The sequence below is a fragment of the Pelophylax lessonae genome (assembly GCF_965119305.1).
Source record: "Pelophylax lessonae genome assembly, chromosome: 8".
NCBI classification, from domain to species: domain Eukaryota; kingdom Metazoa; phylum Chordata; class Amphibia; order Anura; family Ranidae; genus Pelophylax; species Pelophylax lessonae.
The window spans coordinates 685,083-709,680 of NC_138775.1; the positions used below are offsets into that span (position 1 = coordinate 685,083).

The window sequence follows — 24,598 nt, forward strand, 5'->3', positions numbered from 1 at the left end:
ATACAGCACTCTGGGAACAGCCTATTCCTTCAGAAATTTATTTCTGTGTCTTACCCTCTTGCTTGAGGGTGTCAATGATGGCCTTCTGGACAGCAGTCAGGTCGGCAGTCTTACCCATGATTGCGGTTTTGAGTAATGATCCAGGCTGGGAGTTTTTAAAAGCCTCAGGAATCTTTTGCAGGTGTTTAGAGTTAATTGATTCAGATGATTAGGTTAATCGCTCGTTTAGAGAACCTTTTCATGATATGCTAATTTTTTGAGATAGGAATTTTGGTTTTTCATGAGCTGTATGCCAAAATCATCAATATTAAACCAATAAAAGGCTTGCACTACTTCAGTTGTGTGTAATGAATGTAAAATATATGAAAGTCTAATGTTTATCAGTACATTACAGAAAATAATCAACTTTATCACAATATGCTCATTTTTTGAGAGGGACCTGTATGTGTATGTGTATGTGTATATATATATAAAGAATCTCTATATTTGTTGGTTATTTTGCTCTCTTGCTCAGGTGTGCTCCAAGTGTCAGGGACGAGGGCGCTGTAAGTGTGGCAGGTGTGGAGGATCAGGGCAGGTAAGTTGTACATCTTCTAGGAGTACACACAGATCTCTGGTATGTTCATTGAACCCCCCCCCCCCCACCCATATTTGCGCAGTTTCGGTGCGGCTGTTCTGGTGGAAGCCGTCAGCGGTCGAGGAATAGGAGGTGCCACGGCTGTTCTGGAAGTGGAAGGAGGAGGTGAGTGCGAATTATCACCATCAGATATTTGACTGATAAGCACAAAGCAACCGTGTGCGATAATCCAGAACAACAAATCAGATTTCAGCTTTTTATCACTAATCGGGGCAATGTAGAATGCTTGCTACACTTTACACATCGGCTGGAGAGTCAGTGGGGAAAGAGGTGTAGGGGGTGCAGGTATAGAGGTGTGGGGGGTGCAGGTATAGAGGTGTAGGGGGTGCAGGTATAGAGGTGTAGGGGGTGCAGGTATAGAGGTGTAGGGGGTGAAGGTATAGAGGTGTAGGGGGTGCAGGTATAGAGGTGTAGGGGGTGCAGGTATAGAGGTGTAGGAGGTGCAGGTATAGAGGTGCAGGTATAGAGGTGTAGGGGGTGCAGGTATAGAGGTGCAGGTATAAAGGTGTAGGAGGTGCAGGAGGTGCAGGTATAGAGGTGTAGGGGGTGCAGGTATAGAGGTGTAGGGGGTGCAGGTATAAAGGTGTTGGAGGTGCAGGTATAGAGGTGTAGGAGGTGCAAGTATAGAGGTGTAGGGGTGCATGTATAGAGGTGTAGGGGGTGCAGGTATTCAGGTGTAGGGAGGTGCAGGTATTCAGGTGTAGGGGGTGCAGGTATAGAGCTGTAGGAGGTGCAGGTATTGAGGTGTAGGGGTGCAGGTATAGAGGTGTAGGGGGTGCATGTATAGAGGTGTAGGAGGTGCAGGTATAGAGGTGTAGGGGTGCAGGTATAGAGGTGTAGGGGTGCATGTATAGAGGTGTAGGAGGTGCAGGTATAAAGGTGTAGGAGGTGCAGGTATAAAGGTGTAGGAGGTGCAGGTATAGAGGTGTAGGGGGTGCAGGTATAAAGGTGTAGGAGGTGCAGGTATAGAGGTGTAGGAGGTGTAGGTATAGAGGTGTAGGGGGTGCAGGTATAGAGGTGTAGGGAGGTGCAGGTATTCAGGTGTAGGGAGGTGCAGGTATTCAGGTGTAGGGGGTGCAGGTATAGAGGTGTAGGAGGTGCATGTATAGAGGTGCAGGTATAGAGGTGCAGGTATAGAGGTGTAGGGGGTGCAGGTATAGAGGTGTAGGGGTGCAGGTATAGAGGTGTAGGGGTGCAGGTATAGAGGGTGCAGGTATTCAGGTGTAGGGGTGCAGGTATAAAGGTGTAGGGGGTGAAGGTATAAAGGTGTAGGGGTGCAGGTATAGAGGTGTAGGGGGTGCAGGTATAGAGGTGTAGGGGGTGCAGGTATAGAGGTGTAGGGGGTGCCGGTATAGAGGTGTAGGGGATGCATGTATAGAGGTGTAGGGGGTGCAGGTATAAAGGTGTAGGAGGTGCAGGTATAAAGGTGTAGGAGGTGCAGGTATAAAGGTGTAGGGGGTGCAGGTATAGAGGTGTAGGGGGTGCAGGTATAGAGGTGTAGGGGGTGCAGGTATAGAGGTATAGGGGTGCAGGTATAGAGGTGTAGGGGGTGCAGGTATAGAGGTATAGGGGTGCAGGTATAAAGGTGTAGGAGGTGCAGGTATAAAGGTGTAGGAGGTGCAGGTATAGAGGTGTAGAAGGTGCAGGTATAGAGGTGTAGGAGGTGCAGGTATAGAGGTGTAGGGTGGTGCAGGTATAAAGGTGTAGGGGTTGCAGGTATAAAGGTGTAGGAGGTGCAGGTATAGAGGTGTAGGGGGTGCAGGTATAGAGGTGTAGGGGGTGCAGGTATAAAGGTGTAGGGGGTGCATGTATAGAGGTGTAGGGGGTGCAGGTATAGAGGTGTAGGGGGTGCAGGTATAGAGGTATAGGGGTGCAGGTATAGAGGTGTAGGAGGTGCAGGTATAGAGGTGTAGGAAGGTGCAGGTATAAAGGTGTAGGGGTGCATGTATAGAGGTGTAGGGGGTGCATGTATAGAGGTGTAGGGGGTGCAGGTATAGAGGTGTAGGAGGTGCAGGTATAGAGGTGTAGGAGGTGCAGGTATAGAGGTGTAGGGGGTGCAGGTATAGAGGTGTAGGAGGTGCAGGTATAGAGGTATAGGGGTGCAGGTATAGAGGTGTAGGGGGTGCAGGTATAGAGGTGTAGGAGGTGCAGGTATAGAGGTGTAGGGGGTGCAGGTATAGAGGTGAAGGGGGTGCAGGTATAGAGGTGTAGGAGGTGCAGGTATAGAGGTGTAGGGGGTGCAGGTATAGAGGTGTAGGGGGTGCATGTATAGAGGTGTAGGGGGTGCAGGTATAGAGGTATAGGGGTGCAGGTATAGAGGTGTAGGGGGTGCAGGTATAGAGGTGTTGGGGGTGCAGGTATAGAGGTGTAGGGGGTGCAGGTATAGAGGTGTAGGGGGTGCCGGTATAGAGGTGTAGGGGGTGCAGGTATAGAGGTGTAGGAGGTGCAGGTATAGAGGTGTAGGGGGTGAAGGTATAAAGGTGTAGGGGTGCAGGTATAGAGGTGTAGGGGGTGCAGGTATAGAGGTGCAGGTATAAAGGTGTAGGAGGTGCAGGTATAGAGGTGTAGGGGGTGCAGGTATAGAGGTGTAGGGGATGCATGTATAGAGGTGTAGGAGGTGCAGGTATAGAGGTGTAGGGGGTGCAGGTATAGAGGTGTAGGGGGTGCATGTATAGAGGTGTAGGGGGTGCAGGTATAGAGGTATAGGGGTGCAGGTATAGAGGTATAGGGGTGCAGGTATAGAGGTGTAGGGGGTGCAGGTATAGAGGTGTAGGTATAAAGGTGTAGGAGGTGCAGGTATAGAGGTGTAGGGGGTGCAGGTATAGAGGTGTAAGGGGTGCATGTATAGAGGTGTAGGAGGTGCAGGTATAGAGGTGTAGGGGGTGCAGGTATAGAGGTGTAGGGGGTGCAGGTATAGAGGTGTAGGGGGTGCAGGTATAGAGGTGTAGGAGGTGAAGGTATAGAGGTGTAGGGGGTGCATGTATAGAGGTGTAGGAGGTGCAGGTATAGAGGTGTAGGGGGTGCATGTATAGAGGTGTAGGAGGTGCAGGTATAGAGGTGTAGGGGGTGCAGGTATAGAGGTGTAGGAGGTGAAGGTATAGAGGTGTAGGGGGTGCAGGTATAGAGGTGTAGGAGGTGCAGGTATAGAGGTGTAGGAGATGCAGGTATAGAGGTGTAGGGGGTGCAGGTATAGAGGTGTAGGAGGTGCAGGTATAGAGGTGTAGGGGGTGCAGGTATAGAGGTGTAGGAGGTGAAGGTATAGAGGTGTAGGGGGTGCAGGTATAGAGGTGTAGGAGGTGCAGGTATAGAGGTGTAGGAGGTGCAGGTATAGAGGTGTAGGAGGTGCAGGTATAGAGGTGTAGGAGGTGAAGGTATAGAGGTGTAGGGGGTGAAGGTATAGAGGTGTAGGAGGTGCAGGTATAGAGGTGTAGGGGGTGAAGGTATAGAGGTGTAGGGGTGCAGGTATTGAGGTGTAGGAGGTGCAGGTATAGAGGTGTAGGAGGTGCAGGTATAGAGGTGTAGGAGGTGAAGGTATAGAGGTGTAGGGGGTGAAGGTATAGAGGTGTAGGAGGTGCAGGTATAGAGGTGTAGGGGGTGAAGGTATAGAGGTGTAGGGGTGCAGGTATTGAGGTGTAGGGGGTGAGTGGAGGAAAGTTGAACCCCTTCTATGAGCACCCCCCCCCCCTCCCATGTCATACTGGTCTCTAGGACAGGTGATATCTGTATGGCCCGGGTGGGGGGGATGGGAATTCATTACCTCCTCCATGTGAAAGGTTGTGTCCGGGTTGTACAATCTCTGTGTTCCAGGTGCAGTAAGTGTTCCGGACGCGGTAAGAAGGTCTGTTCTGTGTGCAAAGGAGAGGGAAGACTCATCCACTCCCAGCAACTTTCCGTCACATGGTAAGATGTCCAGTGTGGTGATATGGGGACCGGTCTGTCCAGTGTGGTGATATGGGGACCAGTCTGTCCAGTGTGGTGATATGGGGACCGGTCTGTCCAGTGTGGGGATATGGGGACCGGTCTGTCCAGTGTGGTGATATGGGGACCAGTCTGTCCAGTGTGGTGATATGGGGACCGGTCTGTCCAGTGTGGGGATATGGGGACCGGTCTGTCCAGTGTGGTGATATGGGGACAGGTCTGTCCAGTGTGGTGATATGGGGACCGGTCTGTCCAGTGTGGGGATATGGGGACCGGTCTGTCCAGTGTGGTGATATGGGGACCGGTCTGTCCAGTGTGGTGATTTGGGGACCGGTCTGTCCAGTGTGGTGATTTGGGGACCGGTCTGTCCAGTTTGGTGATATGGGGACCAGTCTGTCCAGTTTGGTGATATGGGGACCGGTCTGTCCAGTGTGGGGATATGGGGACCGGTCTGTCCAGTGTGGTGATATGGGGACAGGTCTGTCCAGTGTGGTGATATGGGGACCGGTCTGTCCAGTGTGGGGATATGGGGACCGGTCTGTCCAGTGTGGTGATATGGGGACCGGTCTGTCCAGTGTGGTGATTTGGGGACCGGTCTGTCCAGTGTGGTGATTTGGGGACCGGTCTGTCCAGTTTGGTGATATGGGGACCGGTCTGTCCAGTTTGGTGATATGGGGACCGGTCTGTGTGTCTTTCAGAGATAGTTTTCCCACCTTCACATTGCAGACAGACAAATCTCAGCTTATAGAAAGGTTTACTGCTGATGAATGTTCTGCGAATCCCAATACTGGTGTCCCGGAACCCTGTAGACTCCTATGGGGCCAAAAGATGGATTGGGGGTGACCCATCTCCCCGACTCATAGAAGTCTATAGGATTACTCTGTACATGAGTGGATGGAGAATCCCACCTGTGAGAGGCTCCAACCTTCCCTTCTCTATTCAATACTAAATACGAAGGAGGAGATTTACTAAAACTGGAACGCTCGGAATCTGGCGCAGCTCTGCATGGGAACCAATCAGCTTCTGGCTTCAGCTTGTTCCATTAAGCTTTGATGATAAAACCTTGAAACTGATTGGTTCCTATGCACAGCTGCACCAGATTCTGTGTGTTCCAGTTATAGTAAATCCCCCAAAGTGTCCTTACCCTTTAGTGCCATCTTAAGAGCCTTATAGGCCCCCGGGCAATGCAGTGCACTGGGGGAGAGAGAGAGAGAGAGAGGTGCGGAGAGAGGAGGATGAGCCGACGAGGAGGATCCTCCTCCGCTGTGCATGATGGGTCCTCTCAGAACGTCACTGGTTGCTAGATGCCAATCGGCTGGCCTTCCTAGCAACCATTGTGCAGGGAGACTCAGAGCCACCGGCGGACAGCGGGGGGCCTGGCGGACAACGGGGGGGGGGGCCCTAGACCACCAGGTAAACTAATCTGGAGACTGGCCTGGGGGGGACAGTGTAATTGCCACCCTGTGTGTGGGGCCCCTTGGCAAGTGGGGCCCCCGGGCAACCGCCGGGTGTGCCCAATGGAAAAGATGGCCCTGTTACCCTTTAGAATATCGGTTATGGGTGGAATGACCCTTTATGGTGGGCAGAGAACAGTGAATAGATAGCGGGGGCTGTTGGATGAATATTTTCAGGGGCTGTTGGATGAATATTTTCGGGGGGCTGTTGGATGAATATTTTCGGGGGGCTGTTGGATGAATATTTTCGGGAGGGGCTGTTGGATGAATATTTTTGGGGGGCTGTTGGATGAATATTTTCGGGGGGCTGTTGGATGAATATTTTCATTCTGTTGTTCCAGGAGAACTCTGCATTCAGAATACGTCTGTAATCCTCCGATTCTGGAGAATAACGTTCCCACGAGTCTCCTGCGGAAGGTGGCGGGGGAGGTGGTTGTGAAGGACAGTGATGTGACGGTAGGTGGACGTTGGTTGTGGCGGGAAGGAGGTTTGGGCACTCTGATTGGCATGAATGGGGGGAGGGGGTTCTGCAGCTTTCTAAGATTATCCAACGAGAGGAAAGGGCAGTCTACAAAACTCATTAACCAATCAGAAAACTCCTTAACTGACCTGACTGAAGGAAACCAAGTGTGGTCCAAGAGACATCCCATGGATAGGTGACCCCGTAATATGAGATGAGGAAATAGAGACGTCCCATGGATAGGTGACCCCGTAATATGAGATGAGGAAATAGAGACGTCTCATGGATAAGGTGACCCCATAATATGAGATGAGGAAATAGAGAAATCCCATGGATAGGTGACCCCGTAATATGAAATGAGGAAATAGAGACGTCTCATGGATAGGTGACCCCGTAAAATGAGATGAGGAAATAGAGACGTCCCATGGATAGGTGACCCCGTAATATGAGATGAGGAAATAGAGACGTCTCATGGATAGGTGACCCCATAATATAAGATGAGGAAATAGAGACGTCTCATGGATAGGTGACCCCATAATATAAGATGAGGAAATAGAGACGTCTCATGGATAGGTGACCCCGTAATATGAAATGAGGAAATAGAAATGGTGAAATTATTTTATACGGTGCAGTGACTTCTGAGGGGAATGAAACCTCCTTTCAGTTATTCTGGAGGTTCTGTTCTACGCCTCTAATGGGAACATGACATAAGAGAATGAGGAACAGAGGAACCCCAATATTAATCCTAGCCCCCCCCCCCCCCATCCCTAACATTCACTCTCATTGTAACAATGACCCCTCATTTACAAAGTAATGTGATCCCTGTCATAGCTGAAATGGCAATCACATGACTTTTCTTATAAACAAAGTGTAGGGTAAGTGTTAGATATAGGATTAGGGTTAGGTATAGAGTTAGCATCAGGGTAAGTGTTAGGTATAGGGTTAGCATCAGGTTTAAAGTTAGCATTAGGGTTAATGTTAGGTGTTGGGGTTAGTGTTAGGTATTGGGGCTAGCATAAGCGTTAGTGTTAGTCATAGGGTTGGTATTAGGTTTAGTGTTAGGCATTGGGGTTAGCGTTAGTGTTAGTCATAGGGTTGGTATTAGGTTTAGTGTTAGGTATAGTGTTAGGTATAGGGTTAGTGTTAGGTATTGGGGTTAGCATTAGGGTTAGTGTTAGGCATAGTGTTAGGTATAGGGTTAGTGTTAGGGTTGGTGTTAGGGTTAGTGTTAGGTATAGGGTTAGCAGTAGGCTAATTTGACTTCTGCTTACCCGCTCCACGTTCAGAATGTCCCTGCTAGGAGACATTCAGTGCGATTCACATGTATGATCGCATTTCCTGCATGTATGTGAGGCAGGGTGAGTTGGGGGTGAGTTGGGGGTGAGTTGGGGGTGAGTTGGGGTGAGTTGGGGGTGAGTTGGGGTGAGTTGGGGTGAGTTGGGGGTGAGTTGGGGGTGAGGCGGGGTGAGTTGGGGGTGAGGCGGGGTGAGGTGGGGTGAGTTGGGGGTGAGGGGGGTGAGGCGGGGTGAGTTGGGGGTGAGGCGGGGTGAGTTGGGGGTGAGGGGGGTGAGTTGGGGGTGAGGCGGGGTGAGTTGGGGGTGAGGGGGGTGAGTTGGGCTTGAGGCGGGGTGAGTTGGGGGTGAGGTGGGGTGAGGCGGGGTGAGTTGGGGGTGAGGCGGTGTGAGTTGGGGGTGAGTTGGAGGTGAGGGGGTGAGTTGGGGGTGAGGCGGGGTGAGTTGGGGGTGAGGCGGGGTGAGGTGGGGTGAGTTGGGGGTGAACGGTGACACACGTATGCAGCACGTTTTGCGGTGTGCACTGCCGCGCGCTCATAGACTTTAATTCATCATCAGGAGATCCCTCCAGGCACATTTTGTAACATTGATAGAACCTTGGTGAAGGGATTTATCACACAACGCCCGGCGCTCTGATACGTTCCGCCAGTCCTGATATTCGGGGAACAGCCGGGACCTTCCTGGAGATCAGGAACTTGGCTTGGCTCCTAATGTAATAATTCACCTGTCTGTAACCACCGCAGAGATCCCGCGTTCCGCTCCGTAAACTTCCAGCTGATGCCGGGAACGCCGTGCGCTGTAATAAATGATGTATTGAGGCCATTAAACAAAAGATCATTGAAGGGGATTGTCAATAATTCTCCGATCCCCGGACGTCCTGTCATTAGGAAGCCAACAAACACATCGATCGCTTCTCTGGGCAACCCCCCCCCCCACTTGTGATAGGAGGCCAAGCGTACCAAGATGGCGGAGAGAAACCGCCACCTCGGCATGTCAGTGTACCCCGAGTTCCCACATTCGGATTAGACAAGCGGGGGGAGGGGGGTGTTATCTCTCTATTCTATGGGAAATGTACAACATACTTCCCAACCCCCAAAGTCATTCTTAGGTCTATATAGACCCAGCCCCTCCCCCAACCAGTGAGAATGCTTCTTACATTGGTGGTCAGTGGGAAGAATGTTCTCCCCACCTCCATCAATGAGCCTTCCCCTACCCACCTCCATCAATGAGCCTTCCCTCCCCACCTCCATCAATGAGCCTTCCCTCCCCCACCTCCATCAATGAGCCTTCCTTCCCCACCTCCATCAATGAGCCTTCCCTCCCCACCTCCATCAATGAGCCTTCCCTCCCCCACCTCCATCGATGAGCCTTCCCTCCCCACCTCTATCAATGAGCCTTCCCTCATCAACTCCATCAATGAGCCTTCCCTCCCTGCCTCCATCAATGAGCCTTCCTTCCCCACCTCCATCAATGATCCTTCCCTCCCCACCTCCATCATTGAGCCTTCCCTCCCCCACCTCCATCATTGAGCCTTCCCTCCCCACCTCCATCAATGAGTCTTCCCTCCCCACCTCCATCAATGAGCCTTCCCTCCCCACCTCTATCATTGAGCCTTCCTTCCCCACCTCCATCAATGATCCTTCCCTCCCCACCTCCATCAATGAGCCTTCCCCTCCCCACCTCCATCAATGAGTCTTCCCTCCCCACCTCCATCAATGAGTCTTCCCTCCCCACCTCCATCAATGAGCCTTCCCTCCCCCACCTCCATCATTGAGCCTTCCCTCCCCCACCTCCATCATTGAGCCTTCCCTCCCCACCTCCATCAATGAGTCTTCCCTCCCCACCTCCATCAATGAGCCTTCCCTCCCCACCTCTATCATTGAGCCTTCCCTCCCCACCTCCATCAATGAGCCTTCCCTCCCCACCTCCATCAATGATCCTTCCCTCCCCCACCTCCATCATTGAGCCTTCCCTCCCCCACCTCCATCATTGAGCCTTCCCTCCCCACCTCCATCAATGAGTCTTCCCTCCCCACCTCCATCAATGAGTCTTCCCTCCCCACCTCCATCAATGAGCCTTCCCTCCCCACCTCTATCATTGAGCCTTCCCTCCCCACCTCCATCAATGAGCCTTCCCTCCCCCACCTCCATCAATGATCCTTCCCTCCCCCACCTCCATCAATAAGCCTTCCCCTCCACTCCTCCATCAAGGAGTCTCCCCCCCCCCCCACCCCCATCAGTGATCCTTCCCTCCCCCCCTATCAATGAACCTTGGCTGCCCATGACCCTGTCACCAGTTGGCCAGTTTTCCTTCCTCTGCAGACCAGGAACATCCCACAAGAGCTGCAGTTTTGAAGTGTTATCGCTCTCTTTGTGTCCATTTACACACGTAGTGTGGCTTAGCACCGCCCCCTTTTTTTCCTTGTTGGCTCACTGGCTGTAATTGAAAGCAGCAGAAGCCAATGGCAGCCAATGGCTCCTGCTGCTGTGTGTGCCAGTAAGGAGAGAGACCCAGGAGACCTGCTGCTCTTGTGCACATCGCTGGATCGCCCTGGGAGCTCAAGTAAGTATAATGGGGGGCGGGGGAAGCTGCACTCAGAAAGATTTTTAACTTTATGCATAGAATGAATTAGGGCAAAGAAGCCTTCTGCCTTTAGAACCCCTTTAAGTGGCCCGCGCTCCTCAATAGGTTGAGCCACCCCCCTGTAGGGGAGGAGTTATTGCTGCGGATGCTGCAATCCCGGTCCCTGTACAGGGAAAATGCCAATGAGGCCACGAAATGCGTAAAATATCGGCCACGCCTCGTGGTTTTCCTATGCAGCGTGCAGGGGTGAATGGCGTCATTGGAAACAATCATTTTTGATGACATGCGCGGTTATGTATTGCAAAACGCACAGAAAAAACGCACAGGCGTAAAGGCGGCCATAGTGAATGCAATGCCTGGGGCCAACCTTAACCGCTTCCGGACCGCCCCGCCCACAAATACTGCGGCAGGGCGGTCCTTCAGCGCAAAATCACCTACCTGTACGTCTTTGTTTCCAGGTCTGGGGTGTGCATCTGCGCCACCGGCGACCCGCTCCTGCTGTGATTGGACACAACGAGAGCCAATCAGTGGGCTAGGCGGACGCGATGTTCACTTGCACCCAACGATCGTTCCCGAGAGAGGTAGATCACCGTTCTGTGAGAGGGGAAGATGGAGATCCCAGATGGATCTCCGTCTTCCCCCAGCCAGGCCCCTCCCCCACAGTTAGTAAGCACTCCCATGGAACACATTTAACCCTTTGATTGCCCCTGATGTTAACCCCTTTCCTGCCAGTGTCATTAGTACAGTGACAGTGCATATTTTATAGCTCTGATCACTGTATGAGTTTCATTGGTCCCCAAAAAATGTGTCAGTTAGGGGTCCGATCTGTCCGCCGCAATGTCGCAGTCCCGCTAAAAATCACTGATCACCGCCATTACTAATAAAAGAAATAATAAAAAATAAAATTCCATAAAATGTTTCCTGTAGTTTGTGGACGCGATCATTTTTCAATATCCAATTATTGGGATTTGTAGCAGAATACAGATCGGAATAAATTGATGAATAAATTTGATTTTTTACATTTTTTAATTGGATGTTTTATAGCGGAAAGTAAAAAATGTTTTGTTTTTTTTTTTTTGTTTTTTTTCAGAATTGTCGCTCTTTTTTAGTTTATAGCTCAAAAAAAATAAAAACCTCACAGATGACCAAATACCACCAAAAGAAATCTCAGTTTGTGGGAAAAGGGGACATAAATGTTATTTGGGTACAGCGTCGCACGACCGCGCAATTGTCAGTTAAAGTAACGCAGTGCCGTATCGCAAAAAATGGCCTGGTCATGAAGGGGGGTAAATCTTCCGGGGGGCGAGGGGTTAAAGCGGTAGTGTCCCGCTTTTTGACACTTTTACCTACAGGTAAACCTATAATAAGGATTACCTGTAGGTACAAATAATATCTCCTAAACCGGCACGTCTCTTCCGGCCAATCACTGCGCCGGAGCCGCCGAACCCGGAAGAGACGGCGAGGGATCATGGCAGCGCCCGCAGCGATGTCCGGGGGTCCATGTCGGGGCTTCGTTCTAAGGTAAGTTACACATAATGGGCTAGTATGCGATGCATACTAGCTCATTATGCCTTTGTCTTGCAGGTTTTTTTTTTTTTTTTTTTTTAGGGTTTACAACCGCTTTAATCTCAGCTGGAGGCCCCATCGGCACTATATAAGGCCCAAATGAACATTTAGTAGACTAAAATATGACTAAAACAATTCAGATGACTAAAATAGGACTAAAACTAAATCGAAATTTGACGTCAAATGAGTGCAGACGCGGCCATGGACTGACCAATGGTGCCATTCTCCCACCTTGAGGAGGCTCCGCCTCCATCTACCATTCAGGTGGGTTAGTTTCCTGTAGAGAGGAAGATTTATTTGCAGTGAGGACTGCTCAGGATTGGTTGCTATGAGCAGCACAGACACGCCTCCCCGTATTACTAATCATCTGATTGGATGTTTTGTTAGGTGAGCCCCTTCCCTGGATTCGCGGAGTCGTGTGAAGTTGCGAAGGCGTCGCAGAGGCTGATCCGGGAACACGGCGAGATTTGTGGCCCGGCCAATCACATCCTCAGGCAGGTACAGAAAACGCGTTCTTCTCTATTTATTATAATCAGGATTTAGGAATTGGGAATTCTTTTCTCTGATCCCGGAGAGTCCAGAAAGAGGGAAGGAAGTCATTGGATGATGGGAAGAATCGGAGCCGAGGGGGCGGAGTTTCTTTCACACCTTCATCCTGTTCCTGGACAATCAGCATCTGCCTTGACACCCTCCATGGTAATTGGATGAAGGGGTGCCCCTGTGTGGGTGTAAATTTTGGGGGGTCTTCCTGACCCTCATTAGAAAAAGAAGTGTCTTGGATGGGCTGTGATACCGAGTGCAGTCCAATGCCTGGAAATCTCAGCACAGTACTGCGCATGCACCGCCAGATTTCAGAAAGTCAGCAGCCCCGCTACCAATCTGCCGGCCAGACAGCAATATGGACCCCTACTGTGCCCAATACTGGCCTGGAATGATGCCAGGGACCCCTACTGTGCCCAACGCCAGCCAAGAACAATGCTAGGGGCCCCTACTGTGCCCAATGCTGGCCAGGAACAATGCTAGGGACCCCTACTGTGCCCAACGCCAGCCAAGAACAATTCTAGGGACCCCTACTGTGCCCAATGCTGGCCAGGAACAATGCTAGGGACCCCTACTGTGCCCAACGCCAGCCAAGAACATTGCTAGGACCCCTTACTGTGCCCAATGCCAGCCAAGAACAATGCTAGGGACCCCTACTGTGCCCAACTCCAGCCAAGAACAATGCTAGGGTCCCCTACTGTGCCCAACGCCACCCAAGAACAATTCTAGAGACCCCCTACTGTGCCCAACGCCACCCAAGAACAATTCTAGAGACCCCCTACTGTGCCCAACACCAGCCAAGAACAATGCTAGGAGCCCTACTGTGCCCAACGCTAGCCAGATTTCAGAAAGACAGCAGCCCCCGCTACCAATCTGCCAGCCAGACAGCAATAGTGACCCCTACTGTGCCCAATACTGGCCAGGAATAATACCAGGGACCCCTACTGTGCCCAACGCCAGCCAAGAACAATGCTAGGGACCCCTACTGTGCCCAACGCCAGCCAAGAACAATGCTAGGGACCCCTACTGTGCCCAACGCCAGCCAAGAACAATGCTAGGGACCCCTACTGTGCCCAACGCCAGCCAAGAACAATGCTAGGGACCCCTACTGTGCCCAACGCCAGGCAAGAACAATTCTAGGGACCCCTACTGTGCCCAATGCCAACCAAGAACAATGCTAGGGACCCCTACTGTGCCCAACGCCAGCCAAGAACAATGCTAGTGACCCCTACTGTGCCCAACGCCAGCCAAGAACAATGCTAGTGACCCCTACTGTGCCCAACGCCAGGCAAGAACAATTCTAGGGACTCCTACTGTGCACAATGCCAGCCAAGAACAATGCTAGGGGCCCCTACTGTGCCCAACGCCAGCCAAGAACAATGCTAGGGGCCCCTACTGTGCCCAGTGCCAACCAAGAACAATGCTAGGGACCCCTACTGTGCCCAACGCCAGCCAAGAACAATGCTAGTGACCCCTACTGTGCCCAACGCCAGCCAAGAACAATGCTAGGGACCCCTACTGTGCCCAACGCCAGGCAAGAACAATTCTAGGGACCCCTACTGTGCCCAACGCCAGCCAAGAACAATGCTAGGGACCCCTACTGTGCCCAACGCCAGCCAAGAACAATGCTAGGGACCCCTACTGTGCCCAACGCCAGGCAAGAACAATTCTAGGGACCCCTACTGTGCCCAATGCCAACCAAGAACAATGCTAGGGACCCCTACTGTGCCCAACGCCAGCCAAGAACAATGCTAGGGACCCCTACTGTGCCCAACGCCAGGCAAGAACAATTCTAGGGACCCCTACTGTGCCCAATGCCAACCAAGAACAATGCTAGTGACCCCTACTGTGCCCAACGCCAGCCAAGAACAATGCTAGTGACCCCTTACTGTGCCCAACGCCAGCCAAGAACAATGCTAGGGACCCCTACTGTGCCCAACGCCAGCCAAGAACAATGCTAGGGACCCCTACTGTGCCCAACGCCAGGCAAGAACAATTCTAGGGACCCCTACTGTGCCCAATGCCAACCAAGAACAATGCTAGGGACCCCTACTGTGCCCAACGCCAGCCAAGAACAATGCTAGGGGCCCCTACTGTGCCCAACGGCAGCCAAGAACAATGCTAGGGGCCCCTACTGTGCCCAAAGCCAGCCAAGAACAATGCTAGGGGCCCCTACTGTGCCCAACGCCAGCCGAGAACAATGCTAGGGGCCCTTACTGTGCCCAATGCTGGCCAGGAACAATGTTAGGGATCCCTACTGTACCCAACACCAGCCAGGAACAATGCTAGGGACCCCTACTGTGCCCAATGCCAGCCAGGAGCAATGCTAGGGACTCCTACTGTGCACAATGCCAGCCAGGAGCAATGCTAGGGGCCCCTACTGTGCACAATGCTGGCCAGGAACAATGCCAGGGGCTCCTACTGTGCACAATGCCGGCCATGAATGATGCAAAAGGCCCCTACTGTGCCCAATGCTGGCTAAGAATGATGCCAGGGGCCCCTACTGTGCCCAATGCTAGGGGCCCCTACTGTGCCCAATGCTGGCCAAGAATGATGCTGGAGGGCCCCTACTTTGCCCAATGCTGGCCAGGAAAGATGTCAGGGGCCCCTACTGTGCCCAATGCTGGTCAGGAATGATGCCAGGGGACCCTACTGTGCACACTGCTGGACAGGAACTGTGCCAGGGGCCCCTACTGTGCCCAATGCTGGCCAGGAACTATGCCAGGGGCCCTTACTTTTGTACAGAGGGGTAAAATGCCTTATGATTAGGATAGGAATATTTTATTATAGAATTGTGTGGTAAAAAAGGGACTCTAGTCCTAAATAATAATAAAATATAGAGGAGCGAGGGTACCAAATAGAGAAAGTCTGAGCAATGAGAAGCCATGGCTCCTCCCCTCAGCGCCATCCATTGTATCCAATGGCGCTCTGAATAAATCACAGCTGGTTTCCCTTCATAATTCCCTATATTTTCCTGCAGATCTGATTGGTAGATTATCGCACAATTCACCAATCCAGACCTCTGCAATTTCTACCATTCTCTGCAGATAACAGAAATCTCCCAAACATAAAAATATTGTGTCCCCGAGCACAACAATGAGAAAACCCCCCCGCCAAATTCTTATAAATGAGGAACATTTTCTGGGAGGAGGTCGCTGATGGATCATCAAATCAATAAACCAAATATTCTAATAATCTGCACTATTTATTTATTGCCACAAGATGGCGCCAAAACAGTATTTGGTTGTTTGAGCATTTTTGTCTAAACTAAAGAATATCTAACAACAAATATATAATATAATAAAATATAATATACACAGGACAAAATTATAAACCCCACACTTTTGTTTTTGCCCCCATTTTTCTTGAGCTGAACTCAAAGATCTCAGACTTTTTCTATGTACACAAAAGGCCGATTTCTCTCCAATATTCTTCACAAATCTGTGTAAATCTGTGTTAGTGATCACTTCTCCTTTGCCGAGATAATCCATCCCCCTCACAGGTGTGACATATCAAGATGCTGATTGGACAGCATGATTATTGCACAGGTGTGCCTTAGGCTGCCCACAATAAAAGGTCACTCTAAAATGTGCAGTTTTACTGTATGGGGGGGGGGGTCTGAAAACCAGTCAGTATCCGGTGTGACCACTATTGGCCTCACGCAGTGCCACACATCTCCTTGGCATAGAGTTGATCAGGTTGGTGATTGGTTCCTGTGGAATGTTGGTCCTCTTCAATGGCTGTGCGAAGTTGCTGGATATTGGCAGGACCTGGAACACGCTGTCCTATACACCGATCCAGAGCATCCCAAACATGCCCAATGGGTGACATGTCCGGTGAGTATGCTGGTCATGCAAGAACTGGGATGTTTTCAGCTTCCAGGAATTGTGTGCAGATCCTTGCACCATGGAGCTGTGCATTATCATACTGTCCAATCAGCATCTTGATATGCCACACCTGTGAGGGGGACGGATTATCTCGGCAAAGGAGAAGTGATCACTAACACAGATTTACACAGATTTGTGAAGAATATTTGAGAGAAATCGGCTTTTTGTGTACATAGAAAAAATCTGAGATCTTTGAGTTCAGCTCATGAAAAATGGGGGCAAAAAACAAAAGTGTTGTGGTCATAATTTTGTTCCGTGTAATATAACAGAATACGTATATAATATAATGTAATATATTGCAATGAATGTGTATAATATAATAATATATAATAAAAGGCTTGACAAATTTTCTTGAAATCTAGGAGCCAGGTTTTTTTTGCTCCTGTCGGACCGGCTGCCATTCACGCAGGCCGAATGGCGGGCAGTTTTTTTTTTTAACCGGCTGATGTTTCCCGGTATTCGGCCCGTGTGAACTTGGCTGGATGGTGTGATGGGCAGCGGCTCTCTAGGGAAGGACAATGCAGCAAGTTGGGGGCAATAGGAGATGAAATGACTCGTTCCACCTTAGGCCCCTTTCACACGGGCGCCTCCGCTAAGCGGGAGGATGACCGGTCTTCTCCACCATGCAGAGCGAACACTGACACAGTCCCGCTCTCCTCTATGGGACTGCCTGTCCACTTTAATCCAAAGCCATCTGATTTGATCCATCAGATGGATGGAAAATAGGACCACCATTTGTCTGTTTTTGGCGGAGAGGATCGGGTGGCGGTGGTTCTCAGTAGTAGACTGGAGGGTCCGATCAGAAGAAAAACTGACAGGAACCGGATCAGACAGCCCATGTGAATGGGGCCTTCAGCTGTGTGGCATGACAGGGAGAGAATAAAAAATTATTTTAATGGAAAGAAATAATAAATAAAAAAACAGTTTCCATCTCAGCGCCGCCAGTGACTGCTTGTTACAGCCCCGGCCACCACAAGAGGGCGCCAGTTCTCCAATCGAAGCGTCTCCCTACAGCAGACTGCAAAGCCACAGAATCTTAGTCTGCGCACCCGCGGGCCGCAGTGTAGCCCAGGCACCAGGCTGCTAATTCTAGTCACCAATGCGACCTGGCACCTGGGGTATGTTGAGCCCTGATATAATATAATACAACGTGTATAATATAATAAATCTAGGATAATATAACTTGTATCATATAATGTAATGCATTGCTGCTTATCAGTTTTCAGACATGAGGGCAGCATTAGTTTTCTTTTCTCTCGTTATTTTCACCTGGTGATCCTGCCAGTAACACTCCTCCTGTGCACACACTGTACTGTGTCTATGGGGTAGCAGTGCTCTTACTATTGGCTGCTCTCCTGATTTGGACTATAAACACCTTCCCCACATCTCATCTGCATTGCATAGGGAGGAGGGGTTTGTAGTTCACAGAAGACAGCTGGGGAAGCTTTATCATTGTTTGATATTTGAGTTCAGTGCGCAGGAAGTTGGATGCTGAGTTTCTGGCAGGATCCACAGGTTATTTTTGTGTTTTTGGGAAATGATAGTGCGCCCCCCAATGTTCCCCATCATATGACTTTGTGTTCCGGGGTTCGGAGTACCCGTCCCCTGTATACAGAAGTGGCGGCAGTTTTATCTGAAGATCCAATATTCAGCTTCTCCGTCTCCTGGGAACCGGTCTTATAATTGTTATCAGTGAAGCTGCACCCCATTTCTGGTGACACAATCTGCCCTTCTATTGATATCAGTGAAGCTTCACCCCGTTTCTGGTGACACAATCTGCCCTTCTATTGATATCAGTGAAGCTGCACCCCGTTTCTGGTGACACAATCTGCCCTTCTATTGATATCAGTGAAGCTGCACCCCGTTTCTGGTGACACAATCTGCCATTCTATTGATATCAGTGAAGCTTCCCCCCCGTTTCTGGTGACACAATCTGCCCTTCTATTGATATCAGTAAAGCTGCACCCCATTTCTGGTGACACAATCTGCCATTCTATTGATATTAGTGAAGCTGCACCCCATTTCTGGTGACACAATCTGCCCTTCTATTGATATCAGTGAAGCTGCACCCCGTTTCTGGTGACACAATCTGCCGTTCTATTGATATCAGTGAAGCTGCACCCCATTTCTGGTGACACAATCTGCCCTTCTATTGATATCAGTGAAGCGGCACCCCGTTTCTGGTGACACAAATTGCCGTTCTATTGATATTAGTGAAGCTGCACCCCGTTTCTGGTGACACAATCTGCCCTTCTATTGATATCAGTAAAGCTGCACCCCGTTTCTGGTGACACAATCTGCCCTTCTATTGATATCAGTGAAGCTGCACCCCGTTTCTGGTGACACAATCTGTCGTTCTATTGATATCAGTGAAGCTGCACCCCGTTTCTGGTGACACAATCTGCCCTTCTATTGATATCAGTGAAGCGGCACCCCGTTTCTGGTGACACAATTTGCCGTTCTATTGATATCAGTGAAGCTGCACCCGGTTTCTGGTGAAACAATCTGCCCTTCTATTGATATCAGTGAAGCTGCACCCCGTTTCTGGTGACACAATTTGCCGTTCTATTGATATCAGTGAAGCTGCACCCGGTTTCTGGTGAAACAATCTGCCCTTCTATTGATATCAGTGAAGCTGCACCCCGTTTCTGGTGACACAATCTGCCCTTCTATTGATATCAGTAAAGCTGCACCCCGTTTCTGGTGACACAATCTGCCGTTCTATTGATATCAGTGAAGCTGCACCCCGTTTCTGGTGAAACAATCTGCCCTTCTATTGATATCAGTGAAGCTGCACCCCGTTTCTGGTGACACAATCTGCCCTTCTATTGATATCAGTGAAGCTGCACCCCGTTTCTGGTGACACAATCTGCCGTTCTATTGATATCAGTGAAGCTGCACCCCGTTTCTGGTGATACAATCTGCCCTTCTATTGATATCAGTGAAGCTGCACCCCGTTTCTGGTGATACAATCTGCCCTTCTATTGATATCAGTAAAGCTGCACCCCGTTTCTGGTGACACAATCTGCCCTTCTATTGATATGTGATTTGTTTGCTCACACAGAAGCAGACGGTGGAGCTGATCCCGGTCACACATGTGCAGTATGAATACAGAGGGAGGAGCCTGTCATCCCATGTGTACGGTCGGGAATGCAGAGTATATACCAAGCACCGCCCCCCCAGCCTGTCCTGTGGCTGCGCAGTCATGTGATGGACTGACTGACCTCCTAGCATACTACTTGGAGACTGCTGTAAAACACAAGTGACACGGGGTCACGGAGAGGAAACCTTCCAACTCCTCGGAATATGAAGGAACTCTCTGCGATCGCTTCTCCTGGGCACCTCATGGGCGGGGCTTCTCCTGTGTGGACACACCTCTGCAGAGCGACATTCTATTTTATTTCTTAACTATAAAGATGAATTTTAAGAAGACGCTTCACATCGAAATATAACCACAAACAATAAACGCTGATGGCACATTCACACTATGGTGGTATGGTGACACATTCACACTATGGAGGTATGGTGACACATTCACACTATGGTGGTATGGTGACACATTCACACTATGGAGGTACGGTGACACATTCACACTATGGAAGTACGGTGACACATTCACACTTTGGAGGTATGGTGACACATTCACACTATGGTGGTATGGTGACACATTCACACTATGCCGGTATGGTGACACATTCACACTATGGAGGTACGGTGACACATTCACACTATGGAGGTACGGTGACACATTCACACTATGGAAGTACGGTGACACATTCACACTATGGAGGTACGGTGACACATTCACACTATGGAGGTACGGTGACACATTCACACTATGGAAGTACGGTGACACATTCACACTATGGAGGTACGGTGACACATTCACACTTTGGAGTTACGGTGACACATTCACACTTTGGAGGTACGGTGACACATTCACACTATGGAGGTACAGTGACACATTCACAATTTGGAGGTACGGTGACACATTCACACTTTGGGGGTATGGTGACACATTCACACTATGGAAGTACTGTGACACATTCACACTATGGAAGTACGGTGACACATTCACACTATGGAAGTACTGTGACACATTCACACTTTGGAGGTACAGTGACATATTCACACTATGGAGGTACGGTGACACCACATTCACACTATGGAGGTACGGTGACACATTGCAGTGATGAATATACAATGTCAGCAAAAAGTGAGTCCCAAGAATGTAGTAATACTAAATATAAAAGTAACACCCAATCCTACAGATATGGTTTGCTTCTATAGTAAGACACAACTCCACCCAACATACTGACATAAAAACTCCTCATGTGGTTGATACCCCTCCTCCTGTGATCACTCCTCCTCCTGCTTCTAAGATTGCTCCTCCTCCTCTTCCTGTGATTGGTCCCCCTCCTCTTCCTGTGATCGATCCTCCTCTTCTTGTGATCGTTCCTCCTCTTCATGTGATTGCTCCTCCTTTTCCTGTAATCGCTCCTCCTCTTCCTGTGATTGTTCCTTCTACTCTACCTGTCATTGCTCCTCCTCTTTCTTTGATTGCTCCTCCTCCTGTAAATTCTCTCCTCTTCCTGTGATTTCTCCTCCTTCTGTAATCGCTCCTCCTCTTCCTGTGATCATTCCTTCTCTTCCTCTTCCTGTGATCGCTCCTCCTCCAGTGATTGATCCTCCTCTTCCAGTGATTGCTCCTCCTCCTCCTGTGATCTCTACTCTTCCTGTGATCATTCCTCCTCCTCTTCCTGTGGTTGCTCCTCCGCTTCCTGCAATTGATCCTCCTCCTCCTGTAATCACTCCTCTTCCTGTGATCACTCCTCCTTCTGTGATTGCTACTCCCCTTCCTTTGATTGCTCCTCCTCCTTTTCATGTGATTGGTTTCCCTCCTCTTTCTGTGATCGGTCCTCCTCTTCATGTGATTGCTCCGCCTTTTCCTGTAATTGCTCCTCCTCTTCCTGTAATCGCTCCTCCTCCTCTACCTGTCATTGCTCCTCCTCGTTTTATCGCTGCTCCTCTTTTTCCTTTGATTGCTCCTCCTCCTGTAAACTCTCTCATCTCTCATCCTCCTTCTGTGATTGATCCTCCTCTTCCTGTGATCATTCCTCCTTCAGTCCTATATCCTCCCTCCGGCTCCTCCCCTTGAGTCTTATACCCTCCCCCAGCCCGCCCCCCCTTCAGTCTTATATCCTCCCTACCCACCCCCCCCCCCCTTCAGTCTTATATCCCCCTCCGGCCCCTCCCCGTTCAGTCTTATATCCCCCTCCGGCCCCTCCCCGTTCAGTCTTATATCCCCCTCCGGCCCCTCCCCGTTCAGTCTTATATCCCCCTCCGGCCCCTCCCCTTCAGTCTTATATCCCCCTCCGGCCCCTCCCCTTCAGTCTTATATCCCCCTCCGGCCCCTCCCCTTCAGTCTTATATCCCCCTCCGGCTCCTCCCCTTGAGTCTTATACCCTCCCCCAGCCCGCCCACCCTTCAGTCTTATATCCCCCTCCGGCCCCTCCCCGTTCAGTCTTATATCCCCCTCCGGCCCCTCCCCTTCAGTCTTATATCCCCCTCCGGCCCCTCCCCTTCAGTCTTATATCCCCCTCCGGCCCCTCCCCGTTCAGTCTTATATCCCCCTCCCGCCCCTCCCCGTTCAGTCTTGCACAGGTGTAGCGGCTCCTCTCCTTCCTCTGATGTCACCGCACACTCTGAGCTTCTCACAATGTGCATTAGAAGCTGCAGCAAGTCAGATAGAGCTGAGGACGTCCAGCATCATCTAGCTCTTTCCTCCCCAGCCTGACTGTCCCTGCCCCCCCCCCCTTCATTCATTGGATTTGAGTTTTTCCAATTATGGAGGCTCAGCATCACATGAGGGTGTAATGTCACCGCCCACTCCTCCGCCTCCTCCAATCAGAGGATGTATTTCATTCATTCACAAATCTCTGAATGTTTCCTGCGCTGAGCGACCGACACAAAGAGCTGGGAGATCACTGTAGTAGCAGTGTAGTAGTTGTGCAGCAGTGACAAATGAGCAGTGTAGTAGTGGTATTGTGGTAACAATGTAGCAGAGATGTAGTAACAGTGTAGTAGTTATGTAGTAGCGGTGTAGTACGGGTGTAGTAGTGGTGTAGTAGTGATATAGTAGCGGTGTAGTACTGATGTAGTAGTAGTATAGTATAGTATGGGTGTAGTAGCGGTGTAGTAGCAGTATAGTAGCAGTGTAGTAGTGATTAAGTAGTAGCTGTGTAGTAGTGGTGTAGTAGCGGTGTGCTAGTGGTGTAGTAGTAGTATAGAAGGAGTGTAGTAGTGATTAAGTAGTGGTGAAGTAGTGATATAGTAGCGGAGTAGTAGTAATGTAGTAGTGATGTAGTAGCGGTGTAGTGGTTTAGTAGTGATGTAGTAGCGGTGTAGTAGTGATGTAGTAGCAATGTGGTAGCGGTGTAGTAGTGATGTAGTAGCGGTATAGTAGTGATGTAGTAGCTGTGTAGTAGTGGTTTAGTAGTGATGTAGTAGCGGTGTAGTAGTGCTGGGGTAGCGGTGTAGTAGTGCTGGGGTAGCGGTGTAGTAGTAGTTTAGTAGTGATGTAGTAGCGGTGTAGTAGTGATGTAGTAGTGATGTAGTAGCGGTGTAGTAGTGATGTATTAGCGGTGTAGTAGTGGTGTAGTAGCAATGTAGTAGCGGAGTAGTAGTGGTGTAGTAGAAGTGTCTTTCACAGAGGGATCTATGCATAGTTGATGTCACTCGGTATAAAGTATTCACACCCGGGGTTCTATTCTTCCATCTCTACTTCTCCTCTATTCCAATGATATGAAGAGGAGGCTCCTCTCAGGACACGGAAGCTCTGCACATTCCCGGGATTTCCAGGAACATTTTTGGGATTTTTAGGGACTTTTTGTGGCCGAGAAGATTTCAGGAAATAAGTCAATCTGGGAAAGGAAGGTGATGATTGGACGGATGGGTCACATGATGTTTGGTGAACCGTTGTTCCGTGAAAAAACCATACCCTCGTCACTTCCGGTGCACCTACGTCAGCACTGTAACGTTACAGTTAGTATGTTAGTAGGTAGGTAGTATGTTGGTAGGTAGGTAGTATGTTGGTGAGCGGATGGGTAATATATTGGTAGGTAGGTAGTATGTTGGTAGGTAGGTATTATATTGGTAGGTAGGTAGTATATTGGTAGGTAGGTAGTATGTTGGTAGGTAGGTAGTATATTGGTAAGTAGGTAGTATGTTGGTGAGCGGATGGGTAATATATTGGTAGGTAGGTAGTATGTTGGTAGGTAGGTAGTATGTTGGTAGGTAGGTAGTATGTTGGTGAGCGGATGGGTAATATATTGGTAGGTAGGCAGTATGTTGGTAGGTAGGTAGTATGTTGGTAGGTAGGTAGTATGTTGGTAGGTAGGTAGTATGTTGGTGAGAGGACGGGTATTATATTGGTAGGTAGGTAGTATGTTGGTAGGTAGGTATTATATTGGTAGGTAGGTAGTATATTGGTAGGTAGGTAGTATGTTGGTAGGTAGGTAGTATGTTGGTAGGTAGGTAGTATATTGGTAAGTAGGTAGTATGTTGGTGAGCGGATGGGTAATATATTGGTAGGTAGGTAGTATGTTGGTAGGTAGGTAGTATGTTGGTAGGTAGGTAGTATGTTGGTGAGCGGATGGGTAATATATTGGTAGGTAGGCAGTATGTTGGTAGGTAGGTAGTATGTTGGTAGGTAGGTAGTATGTTGGTAGGTAGGTAGTATATTGGTAGGTAGGTAGTATGTTGGTAGGTAGTATATTAGTAGGTAGGTAGTATATTGGTGAGCGGATGGGTATTATATTGGTAGGTAGGTAGTATATTGGTAGGTAGGTATGTTGGTTGGTAGGTAGTATGTTGGTAGGTAGGTATTATATTGGTAGGTAGGTAGGTATGTTGGTAGGTAAGTATGTTGGTAGGTAGGTAGTATGTTGGTAGGTAGTATATTGGTAGGTAGGTAGTATGTTGGTAGGTAGTATATTGGTAGGTAGGTAGTATGTTGGTAGGTAGGTATTATATTGGTAGGTAGGTAGGTATGTTGGTAGGTAGGTATGTTGGTAGGTAGGTATGTTGGTAGGTAGGTAGTATATTGGTAGGTAGGTAGTATATTGGTAGGTAGGTAGTATGTTGGTAGGTAGGTAGTATATTGGTAGGTAGGTAGTATATTGGTAGGTAGGTAGTATGTTGGTAGGTAGGTAGTATGTTGGTAGGTAGTATATTAGTAGGTAGGTAGTATATTGGTGAGC

General features: G+C 49.7%; 1 protein-coding gene across 1 annotated transcript in view; it reads left to right on the forward strand.

Annotated features, from left to right (window-relative positions):
* Positions 1-19,593, forward strand: part of LOC309561684 (protein SSUH2 homolog) — a gene marked incomplete at its 5' end in the record, with an annotated part of 31,320 nt that extends 11,727 nt beyond the window's left edge. Inside the window, 6 exons of the mRNA XM_082265672.1 lie at positions 515-577; positions 660-742; positions 4,445-4,537; positions 6,351-6,465; positions 12,298-12,408; positions 19,402-19,593. Of these exons, the coding sequence (XP_082121798.1) occupies positions 515-577; positions 660-742; positions 4,445-4,537; positions 6,351-6,465; positions 12,298-12,408; positions 19,402-19,548 (612 nt within the window). The 3' untranslated portion in view covers positions 19,549-19,593. The remainder of the gene's footprint in view (positions 1-514; positions 578-659; positions 743-4,444; positions 4,538-6,350; positions 6,466-12,297; positions 12,409-19,401) is intronic.
* Positions 19,594-24,598: the final 5,005 nt, after the last annotated feature.